At 44.0% G+C, this 20,931-nt stretch overlaps 1 protein-coding gene across 1 annotated transcript; it reads right to left on the bottom strand.

The window, feature by feature from the left end:
• Nucleotides 1–3,985: 3,985 nt before the first annotated feature.
• Nucleotides 3,986–20,529, bottom strand: LOC112214745 (E3 ubiquitin-protein ligase DTX4). Its single transcript, XM_042298392.1, has 9 exons — nt 20,063–20,529; nt 19,650–19,864; nt 16,030–16,854; nt 15,751–15,973; nt 8,230–8,291; nt 7,764–7,925; nt 7,176–7,558; nt 6,941–7,030; nt 3,986–6,787 (listed from the first exon to the last, which is right to left on the bottom strand). The coding sequence occupies exons 2-9, from the start codon at nt 19,855–19,857 to the stop codon at nt 6,557–6,559; spliced, it is 2,184 nt and encodes a 727-aa protein (XP_042154326.1). The 5' UTR covers nt 19,858–19,864; nt 20,063–20,529; the 3' UTR covers nt 3,986–6,556.
• Nucleotides 20,530–20,931: the final 402 nt, after the last annotated feature.

Here is a 20,931-nt window from a genome sequence, read left to right as displayed (position 1 = left end):
AGGGAGGGAGAGGCATTGTAAATACCACCAATATTGATCTGTTTATTTACTGTATCTTCCCCCTCTATTTGCAGTACAACTATTTTCACATTGCTAAAACACTGATAATATAACACTTGAAATGCTTATCTTTTTTCAACCTTTTTTAGTGCAATGTTTACTGTTAATTTCTAATAGTTTTTTGTTGATGTTAGTTTTAGCAATGTGAAAATAGTTGTAGTACTAATAGTGGGGGAAGATCCAGTAAATAAACAGATCAATATTGGTGTTTTTTACAATGTCTCTCCCTCCCTTTCTCTCTCTCTCTTTCTCTCAGGTTCACTCTCTCTCTCTCGCAGATTTAACTTCTTCAGGAAAACAGCCCTAATGTTGGAAACGAACATCATTATGTTGTCATCCAGAGTCACATGTATTTATTTCCCAAGCTATAGCACACAATATTTTACATACAAGATGTATTTGGTCTGAGTTTGGTCTGCTTTGCATTTTAATTTTTGGCATGGAATAAATATTGCAATACCGGTATCACCCCGGGCCTACAAAATAGTGTGCACTGATGAATACGAGCCATTATACTGTAGTCAATGGCAGGTTTCAATACTAGTTTCCATTATACTGTAGTCAATGGCAGGTTTCAATACTAGTTTCCATTATACTGTAGTCAATGGCAGGTTTCAATACTAGTTTCCATTATACTGTAGTCAATGGCTGGTTTCAATACTAGTTTCCATTATACTGTAGTCAATGGCTGGTTTCAATACTAGTTTCCATTATACTGTAGTCAATGGCTGGTTTCAATACTAGTTTCCATTATACTGTAGTCAATGGCAGGTTTCAATACTAGTTTCCATTATACTGTAGTCAATGGCAGGTTTCAATACTAGTTTCCATTATACTGTAGTCAATGGCAGGTTTCAATACTAGTTTCTATTATACTGTATTCAATGGCAGGTTTCAATACTAGTTTACACAAAACACTCTGGAGACAACATGGACGTAATAGTGTCTGTTCGGGTAGCCTGCTGAGATCTCCAACAGGAGTACATAGTACATCCTTTTCTCACCTTGGAGCTTGCTTTTAAAGAGGGCTACATGTGAAAACACCCCCAACCAATCCTCAGATTTCCAAGAAGGGGCCTCATTGAAGTCGAAAGAGATTATATTGCCACTAATAGACGGATCCATCTGTGACTTACCATCACTTTGTCTTTATTAGTGACACTTTCTGTCACTATGTCTTTACACTATTTTACCCTTATTTGACCTCCTGGTCCATCTGCTCCATAGAAACTGACAGTCATTTAATCATGCCATAACACTGGCAGCTTTTCACAATCCATCACTGCTGTCACTTATCTATAGAAAACATCCATTATTGAAATGGACAGAGAACTAGAGGTTTATGTTAGAGCACTTACCAGACACTGTTATCCAAAGCAACTTACAATAAATTGATTACATACATTTTTTGTAAGTGTTCCCTGTGGGAGTTTGAACCCATGATCGTTGCTAAGTCACACATGACCACAAAACACTACATATGGATGTGTTTTCATGTCTGTCCTGAAGTGGCAAAAGATGGCAGAAGAGCAAACCTTGCTTCATATGTATTTCTAGTTCTATACTTAACAAAAATGTAAGCGCAACATGTAAAGTGTTGGTCCCATGTTTCATGAGCTGAAATAAAATATCCCAGAAATGTTCTATAGGCACAAAAAGCTTATTTCTCTCAAATTTTGTGCAAACATTTGTTTACATCCTTGTTAGTGAGCATTTCTCCTTTGCCAAGAGAATCCATCCACCTGACAGGTGTGGCATATCAAGAAGCTGACAGGAACAGGTGCACCTTGTGCTGTGGACAATAAAAGGCCACTCTAAATGTGCAGTTTGTCACACAACACAACGCCACAGATGTCTCAAGTTTTGAGGGAGCATGCAATTGGCATGCTGTCTGCAGGAATGTCCACCAGAACTCTTGTCAGAAAATGTCATGTTAATTTCTCTACCTTAAGCCTCCTCCAATGTCATTTTAGAGAATTTGGCAGTATATCCATTCAGCCTCACAACCACAGACCACATGAAACTACACTGCGGGATCGTCTGAGACCAGCCACCTGGACAGCTGATGAAACTGAGGAGTATTTCTGTCTGTAATAAAGCCCTTTTGTGAGGAAAAAAATATATTTTGATTAGCTGGGCCTGGCTCCCCAGTGGGTGGGCTTCTGCCCTTCCAGGCCCACCCATGGCTGCGCCCCTGCCCAGTCATGTGAAATCCATAGATTAGGGCCTAATAAATTTATTTCAATTGACTGACTCCCTTAAATGAGCTGTAACTCAGTAAAATGGTTGAAATTGTTGCATGTTGCATTTTTATTTTTGTTCATTATACAAAATTAAATCATTTGTATAATATCAAACTTGGATAATGTTTCAAGATACCCTTTTTGACATTGTAAGGATTATGCCTGTAGTAGCTTGGTGGTGCCAGGGCCATATTCTCACTTCATTCGTCAAATTAACCCTGTACAAAAATCAAATAATGTGTTTTTATCTGAAAAAGTGAACTCCAAGATTTCCAACAATGGCAAGCCTCATAGAATCCTTGTGAATTTGGAGCCTATTCCAACCATATCCATTTCATGAATTACAGACTATGTTAATCTACTTATACCTCTTGACCGTCTGCATATCCGCAAATGTATTCAAGCAGCTCGAGCCTGTCAAATAAATCAAAACCTAATGAGAAATTGGACTTAATTGGCCAGAAATTGCACTTTGTGGCACAAAAGCCCTCTCATAACCGCACAGTGATATATAGCAACTGACTGCTAGTCTACAAAGATTGCCAAATGCTAGTCGGAGTGTTGGCTACTGTGCTACACATTTGCCTAGCAACTAAAAGAAGAGCAGAAATTCAGCAGTCATTGTTTAATCTAATAGGCTACTCACACTACTGTATATGGCTTTTCTCATTCTTTAAAGTGGACATAATCCAGACAACTAATCCAGAGCATAGACTAATCTAGAGATGAACTGTCCCTCGTGGTTTCGCAAGGTTTGTCACGTTCTGACCTTTATTTCCTTTGTTTTGTCATTATTTAGTATGGTCAGGGCGTGAGTTGGGGTGGGCAGTCTATGTTTGTTTTTCTATGATTTGGGCATTTCTATGTTTCGGCCTAGTATGGTTCTCAATCAGAGGCAGGTGTCATTAGTTGTCTCTGATTGAGAATCATACTTAGGTAGCCTGGGTTTCACTGTGTGTTTGTGGGTGATTGTTCCTGTCTCTGTGTTTTGCACCAGATAGCGCTGTTTTGGGTTTTCATGTTTTTGTAGTCAGTTGTAGTCAGTTGTAGTCAGTTGTAGTCAGTTGTAGTCAGTTGTAGTCAGTTGTAGTCAGTTGTAGTCAGTTGTAGTCAGTTGTAGTCAGTTGTAGTCAGTTGTAGTCAGTTGTTCATGTGTACATTTACACATTTACGTATTAAAAGAACCATGGACACTTACCACGCCGCATATTGGTCCTCTGATCCTTTTTGCCTCTCTTCTTCGGAAGAAGAGGAGGAAATCCCTGACAAGGTTAGACTGAACCAATAGACTGTAACTAATCTGGAGAAGAACCTAATAGAATTACTGTACTCTTTGTAAAAATAAATAATGCATAAATGAGAACAATGGGGGAGGGAGAATTACTGTATTCTGAAAGGCACTTTCCATCTGGCAAATCAGGAACATTTTTTGGTTGCTTGAAAATGGTCACTTGCCCAAACACGTTTACCCATAGAAATGGCAATAATTGGCCATCTTTCACTTTAACAATGGTGAGGAATCAGAGAGATCAGGTTAATTAAGGCTACTGGAATTATTGCAGTTTGGTTGTTTCAGTAAAATAATTGCACGCCTTTAACAACTGCTTAGTTTACTTGCCCCTGCCAATAGGGAAACCCTTAATGCCACACATCCACACATTAAAAAAACACCAACACCGTTATAATAGTCATGTTAATTTAATAGTCCCACGGTTACTTCAAATCTTTTTTACTTTTATACATGTTACTACTTTCTCTGCCAACATAGATGTCTCCACGTCACTCGTTCTCGCCATTACAACGTTTACAGAGGTTTTATACAAAGTGTGAATGAGCCTTCAACCATTGTTTCATTCCCATTTACAGACATGTGCCTGGGAAAGGAAATGATATGTACCAAACTGAGCATTGCAAGAACTGACATAAAACACGACTAACTACATTAAGTCCTACATTTCCCAATCCACCTGCAGGAGTCGTCGAAAGAATTACAAGGTCACATGACGTACCAAATGCATGTACCCCTACTCACAAAGTAGAATGGGTATGTAAGTCTTCGTGTAGTCACACAGCTTTAAATGTGGCTAAACAATAGCTCAAAGTGAAAAAATAGTGGTTTTTAATTATTTTAACAAAACAATTTGATACAAACGATTAAAAAAACTAGAGAGCACATTAAATAAAGGAGGTATTAAGTGAACAGTTACGTTATACCTTTTAAAAATGGTTTAATGGTTTTAAGTCGTGTACATGAACACATACATCCATTGCATACAGAAAGTATAAATGTTGGCCTAACATTGTATGTTAACACATACTGATAAATATTGTCAACAGTACCGCTTTATAAGCAGGTCCGTCATGAACCTAACACAAACTGACTGGACTGCTTGACCACAGGTTGTTTTGGCGACAGAGCAAATCTTTCAAATTGTACCTCGTTATGGCAAAAACAATAGGTTTGCTTTCCTTAGAGCTGCCAATGGTGTCCAAAACAAAGAAAATACAATGAAACCCAAAGTAGTTTTAACTGTTATATCTAACTTTCCATGTTTCCTTCTGACTAAAGGAAAAAAGAGAGTATGCCCTGTACAGTGCAAATCTGACCTCTGGTGGCAGGTCCAATCATAACTTTATTTCTGACTTTTCAACTGTCTATAGGGGCCTTTTTTCCATTCCTGTTCTTTCATCTGAATTGACATGAAAGAATAGGAGAGGAAGCTACACAAGACTATTGAGATGCACCCATGGTCTGAGGAGGACTCTTATTTTGTACATTTAGACTCACCCACCCCATCAAGAGGGTTCCCAAAATATTAATATTGATTGGCAATGGATGAGTCTAAAATCGATGTTCAGTGAAACTTTTTGAACAACTCATAGTGGCTCGTAATACTCAGGAGCCCTCCCGAGAAGACTCAAGCTTGACACGTCTCCTTACATATAGAAAATAATGCTCTGGCAATCAAATAGACAACGTACAATGTTAAAAATTAAGAACAAAATGGAATGTAAAAATTATACTCAACTCAACTGAGCCAATATATATCAACTATTTAAAATGTACAACAATGCATTTTCCAAATGGTACAGCAATTAATAAAATACCGATAAGAACCTAGAGAGGAAAAGGGAATGTAATTTCGATAAGTACCACTAGAGGGCAGTAAACACTCATGCTCACACATATCCAGTCATAAACTTGAGATATTTTGAATGTTCTCTGTAAAGTTTTCTGCACCCTCAGTGGGGTAGGTTTAACCAGACGCACCCGGTTTTCATAGCAAATGGAAATAGAGACAGACTTCTTCTTTTGGACGTTAACGAGGCGACATCACAGAGCTAACCGTCTTTGGGGACACTCCATCTCAACTCCTCCACATTTACTGGATTGGTTAAACAGTGCAGATTCAGAGGAGATAATCCCCTAACAGTTTTTTTATTTTCTTGTCAGGACTAGAAAGAAAGAAACGCAGCTCAGACGATTCTTTTAAGCCTGCTATGTTAGGTTATGTTTTCTGTAACGAGAGATTTGTTACTATGCTGCCAAAGGTCTAATACTTTAAGCCTAGTATTCTCTTCCATTCAATACCCTATTGAGCATATTCCCTTTAATACCCATTTGTAGCGCTCATCCTACCACTTACAGCCGCTCTGGTAAACTTGGTACACCATTGAATTCAAATGGACCAATTAAGATTCAGTACATTCTTGTCAAACTCTCAGGGTCTAAACGACAGCTTCTGTCCAACACTGAATTGCATGTGCACTGTGGCCTCAAACCTCTCACTGAATTACATTTTGTGACAGCCCCATTAATGTAGCAGAAGAAAATATACATTCCATCATACAAGTGACCCATGCAGCGGAGCCGACCCACAGCCCACCTGTTCAGAGGGTTTCTAATGTGGTACCTCAGTTAGCGTCCCTAGAAACTAGAGCCAGAAAGTCTATTTGTCTGTTTCTCTATTTGTTTTATGTCCCCCGTTGGTTCTTTTTTTGGCTCATCTGTTCATCGGTTCATTCATTTCTTCTCGTATGCTGTCTTTCAGGCTGTCTGTTTCTGTGGGTGTCACAATTGTACCGTCTGTGTTCATTTCTGTACTTCTCTTTTTTTAAACATATTTATATGTCTATGACTCCCCCCCTCCATTCCTTTGTCTCTCTGACTCTGTATGTTCATTGTTTTAGCTCTGCCCTCCAGTGTCTGACAAGTCTCTCTGTTGCTGTTTCCCCATCGGCCCGTCTTTAGCTCAGTCTCTGGGTAGGCACTCCTCCTCGGTGATCCCCTGGGCCTTAAGCTCCTCCAGAACGTTGTCCAAGTGGCCTGGGTCGGGGTAGCCGTGTCCCGTCAGGTTGGAGCCGAATTCCGTCTTGTGGTGCACCTCATTCCAGATGACTGTGTCCGACTCGCCCGTGGTGCTGGATGTGCCCACTGAGAAGATGAGCCGCCGGTCCCACGCCACCAGCAGCAGCCTCAGTACCTGGGGGGGAGAAAAGAGACGGAGTGAGAGAGAGAGAAAGAGGAAATGAGTTAGCCACATAGTCCTGTCATTTCATCCACAGCAAACTGGTACAACTGGGTAAACGAGTAATCAAGAAGTTAAACATTAAACAGGAAGTAGGCTGGTGTTTACCTTGCGTCCCTTCTCGCTGTCAGGGAGGTAGCAGTGTCGGGGGAATCCCCGGGCGGTGAAGGGCTTGCCTGGGTTCGGGTGCTCAGGGCCCTGGGAAAGTTGAAAGGTCACGATTAGAATATAAACAAGTGACATGTACAGTAGTTATTCCTAAGTACTAAAGAGGGAATTGAAAATGATGGCCAACGTCATGATTTACAGAACATCAGATGTGTATAAGCAATAAGGCTGTTACCTGGATGCCTGGCGGGATGTTATAGATGATGCGGATGGTCTTGCAGTCGGGGTGGCCAGGCAGTGAATGGGGGATAACGTGATACTCCATCTTGCCAGGCGGCTGGTTGCCCGTCTTCACGCCGTAGATGGTCTTGCAGGTGGGGCACTGAAGGCTGCCATCCTTGTTGCCATTGTTGTACATGGCCACCAGACACTGTAGGTGGTACTGGTGCCCACACTGGGCCAGGCGACCCACCGACTCTGCCCGCTGGATGCCCCCAACACCGGGGCCTTTGTAGCCCGAGGGCCCAGGCAGGGCCTCCATGCAGATAGTGCAGTCCTCCTCTGGGGGACTGCGTACCTTCTGAAGGTACCTCTTCACTACTTCCTCAGGGGTCTTGCCTGAGAGAAAGGGAGGAAGAGATATTTTCACATTTATTAAAACATTTCCTATGCTGGTGTCTGACTGTGTGTATGTGTGTGTGTGTCTGTCTGTGTGTCTCTGTGTGTCTGTCTGTGTGTGTGCGCGCGTCTGTCTGAGTCTGTCTGTCTGTCTGTCTGTGTGTGTGTGTGTGTGTGTGTGTGTGTCTGTGCATGCTACACCTACCTTTGCGAGCCTGCTTCTTGGTGGTCTTGCGGCAGCAGTGGCCGAGGCCAGGAACGGGCTTGATGTCACTCTTGCTGACAGGAGGGGGGTGGAGCACCAGCTTGGGGGGACGGGTCAGACAGACAGGAAGTCCTGCGGCGCTCATCAGGATCCCTGTAATACCTAAAGACAACCAGCAGAAGGAGCAGTGAGACCACTTCTCCATCACCATCTATTGACACTGTTTAGACACAATCTCATCCATCAGAAGCTACTCTCATTGACCATATGTGGGTCACATTAATTAAGAAATTAAGCCTGATTCTCTGTAACACTGTCTATCATTGTTAGATAAAGTGGCCGTTGATAGGCCTAGAAACTAAGAGCGAAAATTAATTTGGACACTGGCATTTCCTTTAATAGCTCAACTAAGAAACTAGGCTTGTTGTTTATATTGTTTTGATAGTGTCTTAATGGCTGTTCCTACCTGCCAATGCAGGGTGAACAGGGCTGGATCCATTGAGGTTCTTCACAGGAACCGTTGGGACTCTGAAATACAAAACACACACTAGGGTTAAAACTACACTTCGTAACACACACACACCCATAGCAGACACAAACACACACCACACACAATCACACACACTCAGATTAGGATTAGGCACACTAATTGCTGTGTCATAGGTAAACTGCAGGTGAGAAACGCACAGGTGACCATAGCGTCTGCTGTTTGCTGTGTCACGGGTCACATCTTGTTAGCAAGTCAAAGAGCTTTTACCAAGTCACGTTTTAGACACAATGGCTAAGTGGCTCATGGACTAGAATAGCACCATGTTGACATGTCGCTGCGCCAACCAGGACTCCCCTAGTTGTCTAAACCCTGGCTGAAAACAACAACCCTCACCTGAGCCAGCACTGCTTTATTGTTCAGTACATAGAAGGTTGTGAAATAGAACCCTTTGGAGTCAGCAGAGTTGGCCCGTTGGTCAATTTCATCTTAATTCCAATCACCTCAGAAATGGAATATCACTCCTGTAGAAAAATTCCATGCCCAATATAACTGACAGGAATTGAAACAGAATTCAATAGCCAGGATTTAAATGGCCCATCATTCCCTACGGTCTTCTCTGTGGGACAACTGAAAGACTGCTGTGATGTATCATTCTCATGATGAGACTCCACATTATTCTCAGTATAATCCAATCAGAAACCGTACTCACTTTGCGTTGAATTTGATTATGGTCATCTTGACATTGATTGTGGAGTTTGTTTCTCAGCTGAATCTGCAAAACCCCTCAGCTACGAATAAATGTTTTATCCCAAAGACGCTATCTGCTTAACACTTCTCCAAGCTTTAATCTTTATCAATTCTCTCTTCCTTCTCCTTTCCAAATCTAAAGAATAAATCCTTGTTAACCTCAGACATGCCGTATCTCCCTGCTCCAGTCTCCCTCTCCTCTCTAGATCAGTCAGTAGGTGTATGATTGTCCCATCTTATTCCCTTGGCTCTTATAGGGATAATCTGTTGATGTCTGTTGATGTCACCACACCGAGATTACTCGTGCAAGGCCGCCATACGGCAGACATACTGTAGTAGTGACATTATCTGGGGTCACACCCACTAACCCTCTAGGCAATGCTGTGGGATTTCACTGAGGGATAGTACATGACGTGAAGCAGGGGCTGGGATTGGTCTCGGTGATTAATAAGGATCCACCCCTTTTTTTTTGTGCCAAAAATGACATACCCAAATCTAACTGCCTGTAGCTCAGGACCTGAAGCAAGGATATGCCTTTTCTTGATACCATTTGAAAGGAAACACTTTGAAGTTTGTGGTAATGTGAAATAAATGTAGGAGAATATAACACATTAGATCTGGTAAAAGATCATCCAAAGAAAAAAAACATGTGTTTTTTTGTACCATCATCTTTGAAATGCAAGAGAAAGGCCATAACAAATTATTCTAGCCCAGGCGCAATTTAGACCTTGGCCACTAGATGTCAGCAGTGTATGTGCAAACTTTTAGACTGATCCAATTAACTATTGCATATCAAATCAAACTTTATTTGCCACATGCGCCAAATACAACAAGTGTAGACTTTACCGTGAAATGCTTACTTACAAGCCCTTAACTAACAGTGCAGGTCAAGAAGAAAATATTTACCAAGTAGGCTAAAATAAAAAGTAATAATAAAAAGTAAACACTATAAGAATAACAACAATTAGGCAATATACAGGGGGCACCGGTACCGAGTCAGTGTACAGGGGTACAGGCTAGTTGAGGTAATCTGTACATGTAGGCGGGGGCGAAGTGACTATGCATAGGTAACAAACAGCAAGTAGCAGTCAATGTAAATAGTCCGGTGGCGATTTTTATGAATTGTTCAGCAGTCTAATAGCTTGGGGGTAGAAGCTGTTGAGGAGCATTTTGGTCCTAGACTTGGCTCGCCGGTACCGCTTGCAGTGCGGTAGCAGAGAAAGCAGTCTATAACTTGGGTGAAGGGAGTCTCTGATAATTTTATGGGCTTTCCTCTGACACCGCATTTTATATAGGTCCTGGATGGCAAGAAGCTTGGCCCCAGTGACGTACTGGGCTGTTCGCACTACCCTCTGTAGCGCCTTACGGTAAGATGCCGAGTAGTTGACATACCAGGCGGTGATGCAACTGTTCAGGATGCTCTCAATGGTGCAGCTGTAGAACCTTTTGAGGATCTGAGGACCCATGCCAAATCTTTTCAGTCTCCTGAGGGGGAATAGACTTTGTCGTGCCCTCTTCAAGACTGGCTTGGTGTGTTTGGACCATGTTAGTTTGTTGGTGATGTGGACACCAAGGAACTTGAAACTCTCGACCTGCTCCACTACAGCCCCGTCAATGTTAATGTGGACCTGTTCGGCACGCCTTTCCTGTAGTCCAAGATCAGCTCCTTTGTCTTGCTCACATTGAGGGAGAGGTTGTTGTCCTGGCACCACACTGCCAGTTCTCTGACCTCCTCCCTATAGGCTGTCTCATCGTTGTCGGTGATCAGGCCTACCACTGTTGTGTCGTCAGCAAACTTAATGATGGTGTTGGAGTCATGTTTGGCCATGCAGTCATGGGTGAACAGGGAATACAGGAGGGAACTAAGTACACACCCCTGAGGGGCCCAGATGTTTGTTTGATAGAAATTACATGACAAGAATAGTCACACACAGCCTGGCCATAGGAAACATATACACCCACAAGATCTAAAATCATGTGTTGTGGGTCAGATCCTAAAACAACTGTCTGGTTCACAGATACCTGGAAATACACACACAATTGCCAGGAACACTGTGCCTGGACCACTGACATGCACACACGTGACAGGGGAGAAAGGAGTTGACCCTGTAACATCATGGGTTAATCTCTTGACATGGTTGACCATGCCTCAACCACTCATTTTGTCACGCCTGCCCCCTGCTCCCCCTCTCTGGCGCTCGAAGTCGCCAAGCGGCCCATCCTTATGCACACCTATCACCATCGTTATGCGCATCATCGGTTCATTGGAATCACCTGAAATCCGTCACTTATTGATTGCTTCCCCTATATCTGTCTATTCCTCAGTTTCATCCCCGTGTCAGCATTAATGTAGTTTTGTCTGTCCAGACGCTATCCTTGTTTTGTTTCATGTCGTTTATTTATTAAATATTCACTCCCTATACATGCTTCTCGTATCCCAGCATTTGTCATCACAGAATGCTGACACCACAATACTGGAAGCATAAGGGAGTTTTTTGTTTCTTGTTTTGTTGTTGGTGACTTCGGGTCCGGGTGCCGCTGCCGAAAGAACCGGGGGTGCCTTAGCTGACTTGAGAGGTTTTCTTGCCTCAATTGGCTCGGCAGGCTCCCATCCCAAGTCATACCTCAGCCGGCTCCTCGGGCTCCCAAGTCTCAGCTGGCTCGTCGGGCTCCCACGCCTCAGCCGGCTCGTCGGGCTCCCACGCCTCAGCCGGCTCGTCGGGCTCCCACGCCTCAGGCGGCTCGTCGGGTTTCCACGCCTCAGCCAGCTCCCATGCCTCAGACGGCCCGCCAGGCTCGCCCGGGGGGGGGGGTACTGTCACGCCTACTCCCGCTCCACCTGCGCCAGGCAGCCCATCATTACGCACACCTGTCACCATCGTTACGCGCATCAGCGCTTCATCACTTATTGATTGCCTCCCCTATATCTGTTTCATACCCATGTCAGCATTAATGTTGTGTTGTTCCCTGTCCAGACGCTGTCCTTGTTTTGTTTCATGTCGGTTATTTATTAAATATTCACTCCCTGTACTCCCTGTACTTGCTTGTCGTCTCCCAGCGTCTGTCCTCACACACTTCACTTGCCAAACAAATGTGAGTTTACAACTATGCTATGAAGTGTTGAATGCATTAATCAATTAAACGTATTAGGCCTAGTCCTGGCTTAAGCCTAGTCCTGGATTAAGCCTAGTCCTGGAAGCACCTTGAATTTGTCCCTCAAATCAAACGTTATTAGTCACACACACGTGTTTAGCAGATGCTATTGCGGGTGTAGCGAGTGTTTCTAGCTCCAACAGTGCAGTAATATCTAACAAGTAATATCTAACAATTTCACAACAATATACACAATATACACAAATCTAAAGTAAAGGAACGGAATTAAGAATATATAAATATTTGGAAGAGCAATATCGGAGCGGCATAGACTAAAATGCAGTAGAATAGAATAGAAGACAGAATATAAATATGTAAACATGATTAAAGTGACTAGTGTTCCATTATTAAGTGGTCAGTGATTTCAAGTCTATGTATATAGGGCAGCAGCCTCTAATATGCTAGTGATGGCTATTTAACCGTCTGATGCCTTGAGATAGAAGCTGTTTTTCAGTCTCTCGGTCCCAGCTTTGATGTACCTGTACTGACCTCGCCTTCTAGGTGATAGCAGGGTGAACAGGCAGTGGTTCGGTTGGTTGTTGTCCTTGATTATTTGTTTGGCCTTTCTGTGACATCGGGTGCTGTAGGTGTCCTGGAGGGCAGGTGCAATTGCCGTACCAGGCGGTGATACAGCCCGACCGGATGCTCTCAATTGTGCATCTGTAAAAGTTTGTGAGGGTTTTAGGTGCCAAGCCAAATTCCTTCAGCATCCTGAAGTTGAAGAGGCTCTGTTGCGCCTTCTTCACCACAGTGTCTGCGTGGGTGGACCATTTCAGTTTGTCAGTGATGTGTACGCCGAGGAACTTGAAGCATTCCATCTTCTCCACTGCGGTCCCGTCAATGTGGATAGGGGAGTGCTCCCTCTGCTGTTTCCTGAAGTCCACAATCAGCTCCTTTGTTTTATTGACATTGAGTGAGTGGTTATTTTCCTGGCACCACACTCCCAGGGCCCTCACCTCCTCCCTGTAGGCTGTCTCGCCATTGTTGGTAATCAGTTTATTATTTTGGAAATCACATTTTCCCCCCATAAAATAGGCCTGAAACTGTCTGAAACTGCCCTCTCATAAAACTATATGTCACTTCACAAAAAAATATAATTGAAAATTAATTCATAAGCAAGTTATCAGTGATTCTTGTCAAACAAACTAGACTTCCACAAATAGCCAACCCTCCACAAACCCACGAATCCATCTCTCAGCCACTGACACCAGACTTCAGCTACTGTCTGTCTGGTATAGTTCAAGTATAGTTTGGGGCTCCCGAGTGGCGCAGCGGTCTAAGACACTGCATCTCAGTGCTAGAGGCGTCACTATAGACCCTGGTTTGGATTCCAGGCTGTATCACAACCGGTCGTGATTGGGAGTCCCATAGGGTGGCGCACAATTGGCCCAGCGTCGTCCGGGTTAGGGTAGGCCGTCATTGTAAATAAGAATTTGTTCTTAACTGGCTTCCCTAGTTAAATAAAGGTAAAATAAAAAGACGTCTTAGCTCTTCCCAGTGAGTTGGTCACTCAGCAAAAGAGCCCTCTAGTGCTAAGAGGAGATCATTGCTACACTCTCACTCTTCTCACAATAACACATTCCTCCAAACAGGGCCAGTAACTATGTCAATATTGATACTCGCCCTGTGGGCCTATCCTCAGGTGACAACTCATCTATTTGCATGTATGTATTACCTAAGTATCTGCTACCTCAGTTTAAAAAAACGACCTGGGTTGTCCTTTGCCAGGATCCCATACCACACAGTATCTTGCACTCAATCCCAAATCACCCCCTTACCCCTACCCACAGATTTGAAAAAATTAGACAGGTAATATGGCACATGCAAAAGTGATATGGAAGAAGGTGGAGCTTAAACCTGTCTCTCCCATCCTTTCCCATTTACACATGCGTGGGTACTGGATAGTGGCTCATTATAGCATTTACCAGTGTGACATGGCCCCAAATCCCTACCCCTAGACACTTCTCAATGGCCCCTTGTCAATCTGAAAAGATGCCATTGGTGAAAGCAATATGGTAGTTGTCTAAACCAAGCCCCTCAGGAACCGGGAACACATCTCAAACTGTGACGCTGCTTTGTGTCTCTAAGACTGGAGACGTATGCCTTTGACAACCCCCCTCCCCTTCCCAGTCCCTCCTCAACCAAATGTCCCCTATCAACAAGTCTCATGTCTCCATATTACCCCCATTGCCACCTCCCATCAATGTCACATTCACTCTCAGGGCCAACTCCCCAACCATCCCCAACCAATACCACAGGACAGTCACGCAGCTTCGGTTTCTCAGGGTAACACTTGGGCCAGTCGCTACAACGTTGGGATCTCCCCATACCCCCTGCCCTGAGAACCCCCTGCCTCTGCCCATGTCCCAACATTGTTTTGTAAATGGGAACCAGGCCTCGGCTGTGCCCACAATGGTTGCCGCGGTGACCGCACCCAGACATACACACACACTAACTCACACTAACAGGGGTAGAGGGGCCTGTAAGAATGAGAATAGGCCTGGGAACTGTGTGTGTTAGATGTCAGTATCTCCCCACTCCCTCCTCTCCCCTCCTGTCCCTCACATTCTAACTGGGTGAATCAAATCTGAGTGACACTTGTGAAAATACTGCATTCTTTATATGAATACGTTGTTTGGGCGTTGCTTTCACATGGAAATGAACAAGCTAACAGAATTTGTCATAAGGATTAAAGGCTTATGAATTCTAATGAGCTGTTTATGTCAGATATGGGCAGTGATTATGGAGGCATGTCTACACTAGTGGAAACGCTTCGGATCACAATGTATAAATTCCTTGCCTATCCTCATTTTTCCTGCCTCGTGTGGTGTTTATCTGCGATAGACAAGTCCATACGTTGGGTTAGTCGACCGTGTATCATGATGGGATTACCCATTGCATAGGGTACATAACACTACTGAATCTCATTCTCAACACTGAAAGGCCCTTGTCTTCAGAAAGAAAACTTGGCAAAACTCTTTGGGACGACTTCCCAGAGATGGGTTAAGCCTAGTTCTGTAATAAAAATGCATGTTCAATAGAGATTCTCTGAAGAGCCATTCAATATGTAATAACAACACAAGCAGTGTTCCCATGTCTATTGATTTTAATGATAATATACTTATTCTATGACTTCAAGTACAGACTCTCAACAACAGCAACAACAAAAAAATTGCTAGTGGTAGTCAGCTGTGCTTGCACCAAAACTTGAGTATTTCTCCTCCTATAGCTTGACCAATATCTTCTTTTTAAATGGTGAGCCAACTTGTTTTCAGCACTTTTATTTACATGACTGATCAAAACTCATGTTATTATGGCTCTCTCTTGTCCCTCTGCATACAGTGAGCAATATGTTTGGAACACTGAATTGCAATAAAATCGCAGTATCAAATCGAAGTGCATATAGAATGGTAATAAATTGTGACACAAATTGTATCGTTTACCTACTGTAAGTATCGTGATAGTATTGTATAGTGAGGTCCCTGCCCGAACAGGTGTAGTATTGGGATAGTACCTGGATAATTGATCATATAAAAGGATAAGGTGTAATATTAAGTGAACTGTAGTGACATAGCAACAGCTGGAGCAGTGACTCACCCGGAGGCGATAAGGGCTCTGGACTGGGCCATGGCGATGCGCTGCAGGGCGGGTCGGCTCAGCCCAGCCAGGCTGGCACGGGGAGGTAGGGGGGCGGCACAGGCCGCCGCCGCTGAAGACACCGGCCCCAGGACGCGGGCAGAGGGCGAGGGGGTGCAGGAGGAAGCTGATGTGGAGATGAGAGGAGGGGGGGGCGCGGGCATCGACAGAGGGGCAGAGGAAGCCATGGATGCCATGGAGAAGGAAGAGGAGGGGGAAGAGTAGCACTGTTGGAAGTGATGGAGGAGGGCGGAGGAGGCGGAGGAGGCGGAAGGGGGGGTAGAGGCGGGGGAGGGGGCCGGGTGGAGGAGAGGGACAGGGCAGCAGTGGCCGAACCCAGGAGGGAGAGTGAGTGGGCAAAGCCACCGCCCCCTCCGACCCCCAAGCCACCGCTAGCTCCGCCCACAGACGTTCTGTGGGGAGGAAGGGACCTGCCCATGGAGGAGGGGGGACGTGGGAGGGTGAGCGAGTAGGACCCCCCCATGGCTGAGTAACCCCCACCCAGTTTGGGGCTGGGAGGCTTGTTCTGGGGTGGCCTCCTGCCCAGGGTGTGGGCTGTTGCCATGGCGCCCGCCTTGACGCTTAGGAGCAGCATGCATTGCTGACAGGCGCAGGGCTGGCCCAGGGAGGTGATTGCGGAGGCTGGCAGGGCGCCGCTGGGGTAGGCGCTACCGTTCCCGTTCCCCATCCCGCTCAACCCCACCCCCATGCCTACTCCGGACACCCCCAACAGTCCCCCAGGGCCGGGCCCCCAGGCGTGGTGTGACTTGGGAAGGGGACCCGAAACAAGTGGGTAAGCCAGGTCAGAGCGGCGCTGGATGCGGCGGCAGCGTTGCGTCTGCCCGTTGATCTGGGTCATACTCTGGAAGTGGATGAGGTAGCAGAATCCCAGTGGCGCCAGGTCCAGCCAGGGCTGCTGGCGGTCGCGTGCCGCCTGGATGGCGATGCCCACCTCTGTGTCGTAGGCTGTCCACGAGCCTGTGTCGTTCTCCCACTCCCACAGCCAGCCCTGACCCGGCGCCGACGTGGGGTCGTAGAAGCTGCGGCGAACCGGTCTGAGGGTACCTGGGGTAACGGTAGAAAGACGAGGGTCACGCCACAGAACTACAGAGAGGGGAACAAGAAGGACCTGTTCCAGAAGACCTGTCAACTAACCACACACTGTCACACACCCATTGTTCACAACACTGACAACATGTATTATTACACTAAGACACTGCATTAATAGACAAACATTGACACAAATCACTAGTATGTTTCTAGCCATATCTCTAGAACATGATTGTGTTTCTACTTTTATGTGATTTGATATGACCAGTTCAAGTAAAAAGAAAAGGAAAGGAAAAACATGAATACATTTTTAAAATAAGGCTTTGTTGTTGACTGAGACCAACAGAGCTACATGAGCTAAATGTTCTGTAGGCCCTGCTGTAATATTTGTTGTAGTCAAGCAGATTACACAACCAGCAAATTTGACATATAGGTGTGTGCTCGCTAAGAATATGGGCAAACAGGCTAACAGCTTTCCCTTGGTAACCGCACGCCATGATCTGGAATGTGATTGGTCGCTGGCCTTGGTCGGTTCTCTGAGCTGGTCATGTTTGCTTTCCCAGGGAGTCCAGAGACTGAACTCAGAGAATGTTCAATAAAGCCCTGTCCATACTGTTCACCTATTACCTGGGATTTAAATAACTTCTAATCCTGCAAAAATATTACATTGAGAATGACTAGCAGACAATGAATGACTGTTGATTGTTTTAACGAAAACTACATTTTGGGAGAATAAATTGTGCAAAAGGGCTTTTTAATTTATTTTTATTTCACCTTTATTTAACCAGATAGGCCAGTTGAGAACAAGACAACTGCGACAACAGAAAACTAAAGCTTCAACTAAGAAGACACAAACCAATATAATTAATTTATCAATACAGTATGTTGTTCAAAACAATAGGGTTTGAATGTAAAGTATACTTGAAAAACATACATACTTAGTATAGTCTATTACAATTTAGAGACTACACTAGACACACAACAATGCCTGGAATGCAACAGAGTAATTATTTAATTGAATCTGAACTCAACCCAACTACCCCCTTCTCTCAATGACCTCAGACTTCTGCAATTCATCTCTCTCTCTAGTTTTGGGACAAGGGCAGCCTACCCCCTCTCTCCCCACAGCTATCCCGGCCTGGGAAGCAGGCAGACTGCACAAAAGCTTTTGTCAGCCAAAGTTGAGAGGAGGGCGGTGGTCTTGGCCAGAGTGACAATTCTTCCCTTTGTGTTATCCTATACTTTCTTCACTTCAATGTGTGAATACTTCTCTCTTTGCCAGCACCTAAAGTCTGGAGGGCTTGAGACAATCAGTACCATTCTACAGAAGAGCATTAACATCCTTAATAAGAGGCCTATAAGGGAAAGTGGGGGATGAAGGAAGGTTCAGATAGCATTTCACCCTCTCTATTCAGATAGCCAGTCATAGGTGAGAGTATAGTATATACAGGAGTTTTATAAAGATTTAATTTGGAAATGTGCTGCTCATGAGAAAGCATGTGAGCCTTGCAGTTGCACTGTGAACCCAATCCAGGATTGCATGGTATGGGTATGTGTCATGATGACTGTGTGATAAAATAGTATGTACCCTCTGCTTCCAACAAAAACATACTACTGATCAATGTGGTATAACTCCACACAAACAAGCGGGCAAGCTAAAATCGACCCCAATTTCCCCTCGGCCTTCTCATCTTTAATCATGATCATGTTTTGCATACTCATAATGAGAGGCCTGAACAGCTCATCCATAACTTTGGCCTACATACACTGTAGATGTCCACATACACACTACAACCAGTGACTAACCGCTGAGTATTGGCACACTGTACGCTCACAGCCTTTGAAGTAGTGAACACAGAATCTGAAAAACCCTCCAGTAGTACTGTATGTATTCAATGTACATAGCAGATTCCAGGGGCCTGTATGCATCAAGTGTCTCAGAATATGAGCGCTGATTTAGGATCAGTTTTTCCTTTTAGATTACAATGAATGAGATTGCATGGACCTAATGATAAGTGGACTCCCTAATGAGAACAAACTTTTTAAGCATGCAGTTTTCCAGGCCCAATTCAGTAGCTTTCCATATATTTCCATATATTTATTTCCAGATACCAGCATGCTCCAGTTTACTGCATGATGTAAAGGCGTATTCCAAGCCGTTGCATTTATCAAGAGTGGACTGCACTTGCAAGATGTGGAGAGAAGGAGCATAAAATCAGCTTGTAGCAACATGGAAGTGATGCAGGCTACTCAGTGTTGAGGTTTAAGATATTACTAGCACAATTTGGCTACCTCTCTATTTTATGTTAGAATTTTTATTTAACTATCTCTATGCTAGGTTTCTCTTTAGCCCCTAACCATGTTATCCAGATCTAAAATGTAAATATGATAACAGTGATGATGCTGAGAGAATCTTGTGAAATAATGTTTTGTAAAATTCAAAACACATGATCAAGATAAAAAGAAAAAGAAAACGGTTTGGGATAATGTAGGCAACTGCAGTTAACAAACAAGGCCTTGAAAAATCTCAGTGAACAACAACAGTCTGCAACCGTGCATGCACACATAGGCTATAGCCTAGTCTGCATAAGATGTCGCATCAAACAATAACATAAAGGCTGTCATTTAAAACATGAAACCAAATGTAGGTTATATGAGTTAAATTAGAAGTGCAGGCTATTGTATTGCTGTGTCGTATGCTACATCATCGGTTTCACTGCAGTAATAACACTGTAATAGCTTAGGGCCAATTCAAAAATCCCTCAATACAAATAGGGCTATGTCACGGTTGTCAATCACATTCGTCTTACCAGTATCTTGTCGGAACTGGTGCATGGAATGCAAGTCGACGATGTAGGGCGAGAGGCGAGTGTCCACCTGGCCTAAGACAACACTACCACCCCGTGGGTCGTTGCGGATGACTGCCTCGATGTGGTGAGAGACCGCTGGGCTGTAAGGCCGCCAGCGCCCGTGCTCGTTCAGCCATTCCCATACCACCACGGCCGACGCTAGTAACATCCTACTCCTGCAAAAGAAAATAGCACAAATTACGCGTCTAGGTGGTTTTCTTTTTAGAAATGTCCTATTTTACACACATCTCTGTGCGCAGCTGCATCCATCTTGAGACATTTACCAGCTAGGATAGGCTATCGAAATATGTTTATATTAACTATAATATTGCAGCTCTGTCATAGGTAGGCTACCTATTGTCTGTGCCGCCTACCTTCCATGTTGATATCCCGTACAGGTAGCATACAACAATATTTCGTTCCTTTGTTCAAGCGAATCAATAAATCATTAGAATCGTTTTTCATATAGCAGGGCAAAAAAACAAGCAGGTTCATTGCATTTTGGTCCGTATGCAGAAAAATGACGTATAGGTTAGGCTACTGAAATCATTTATATGGCACAATCCAATTTGGGTGTGTGAAGATGCTATGTGCTATGGTGGTGGTGCACTGAGTTTGGATACATCAAACATGAATAAAGTGGGTTACTGTAACAAGTGCCAGATATAGTTTCATTATGCATTATTTTAATAGATACAATGTAACAGATATGCAGCGAGCGCCCACTGGTCACTGAAAAGACCAACAACTGTCAGGAGTTCCACAGCTTTATCCCACTGTATTCCCTTAACATGTTAGGCGTATTGGTTTATTTGTAGGTAGGCTATAGCCTAAAGTAAATCAATATAGACATATTTACCAATGCCGGGTAGCCTACTTTTAGTTCGCCTTCTGCTACCTCCAATCAAAGCCAATCCAGTGTGGGCTATGGTATTTTCGGTTTTACGGTTTAGCGATTATCCATCTCGTTCTGTTAGAAAATATAGCCTAGTATTGCAAATCCAAGACGTTTGTGGCGATAAATCACGGATTCACGTTATATAATTGCCCTGACGTTCAATGCAATAGCTTTGTTTAGACTATTTGTTTGAATCTCTGTGAAAGCGCATTTGGGTCTGCATAGCCAGGTCGTGCAATTGGTCCATGATGTGTCTTGGTTTTATGAGTGGGTTGCATTTATATGAGAGGACCACTGAAAATTATTCCGTGGGTGCTCCCGGCAAAAAATAATATTTGACTAAAT

The sequence above is a fragment of the Oncorhynchus tshawytscha genome, linkage group LG15 (assembly GCF_018296145.1).
Source record: "Oncorhynchus tshawytscha isolate Ot180627B linkage group LG15, Otsh_v2.0, whole genome shotgun sequence".
Lineage (NCBI taxonomy): Eukaryota > Metazoa > Chordata > Actinopteri > Salmoniformes > Salmonidae > Oncorhynchus > Oncorhynchus tshawytscha.
The sequence above is the reverse complement of the archived record's forward strand: the minus strand, read 5'-3'. Positions and strand labels throughout refer to the sequence as shown.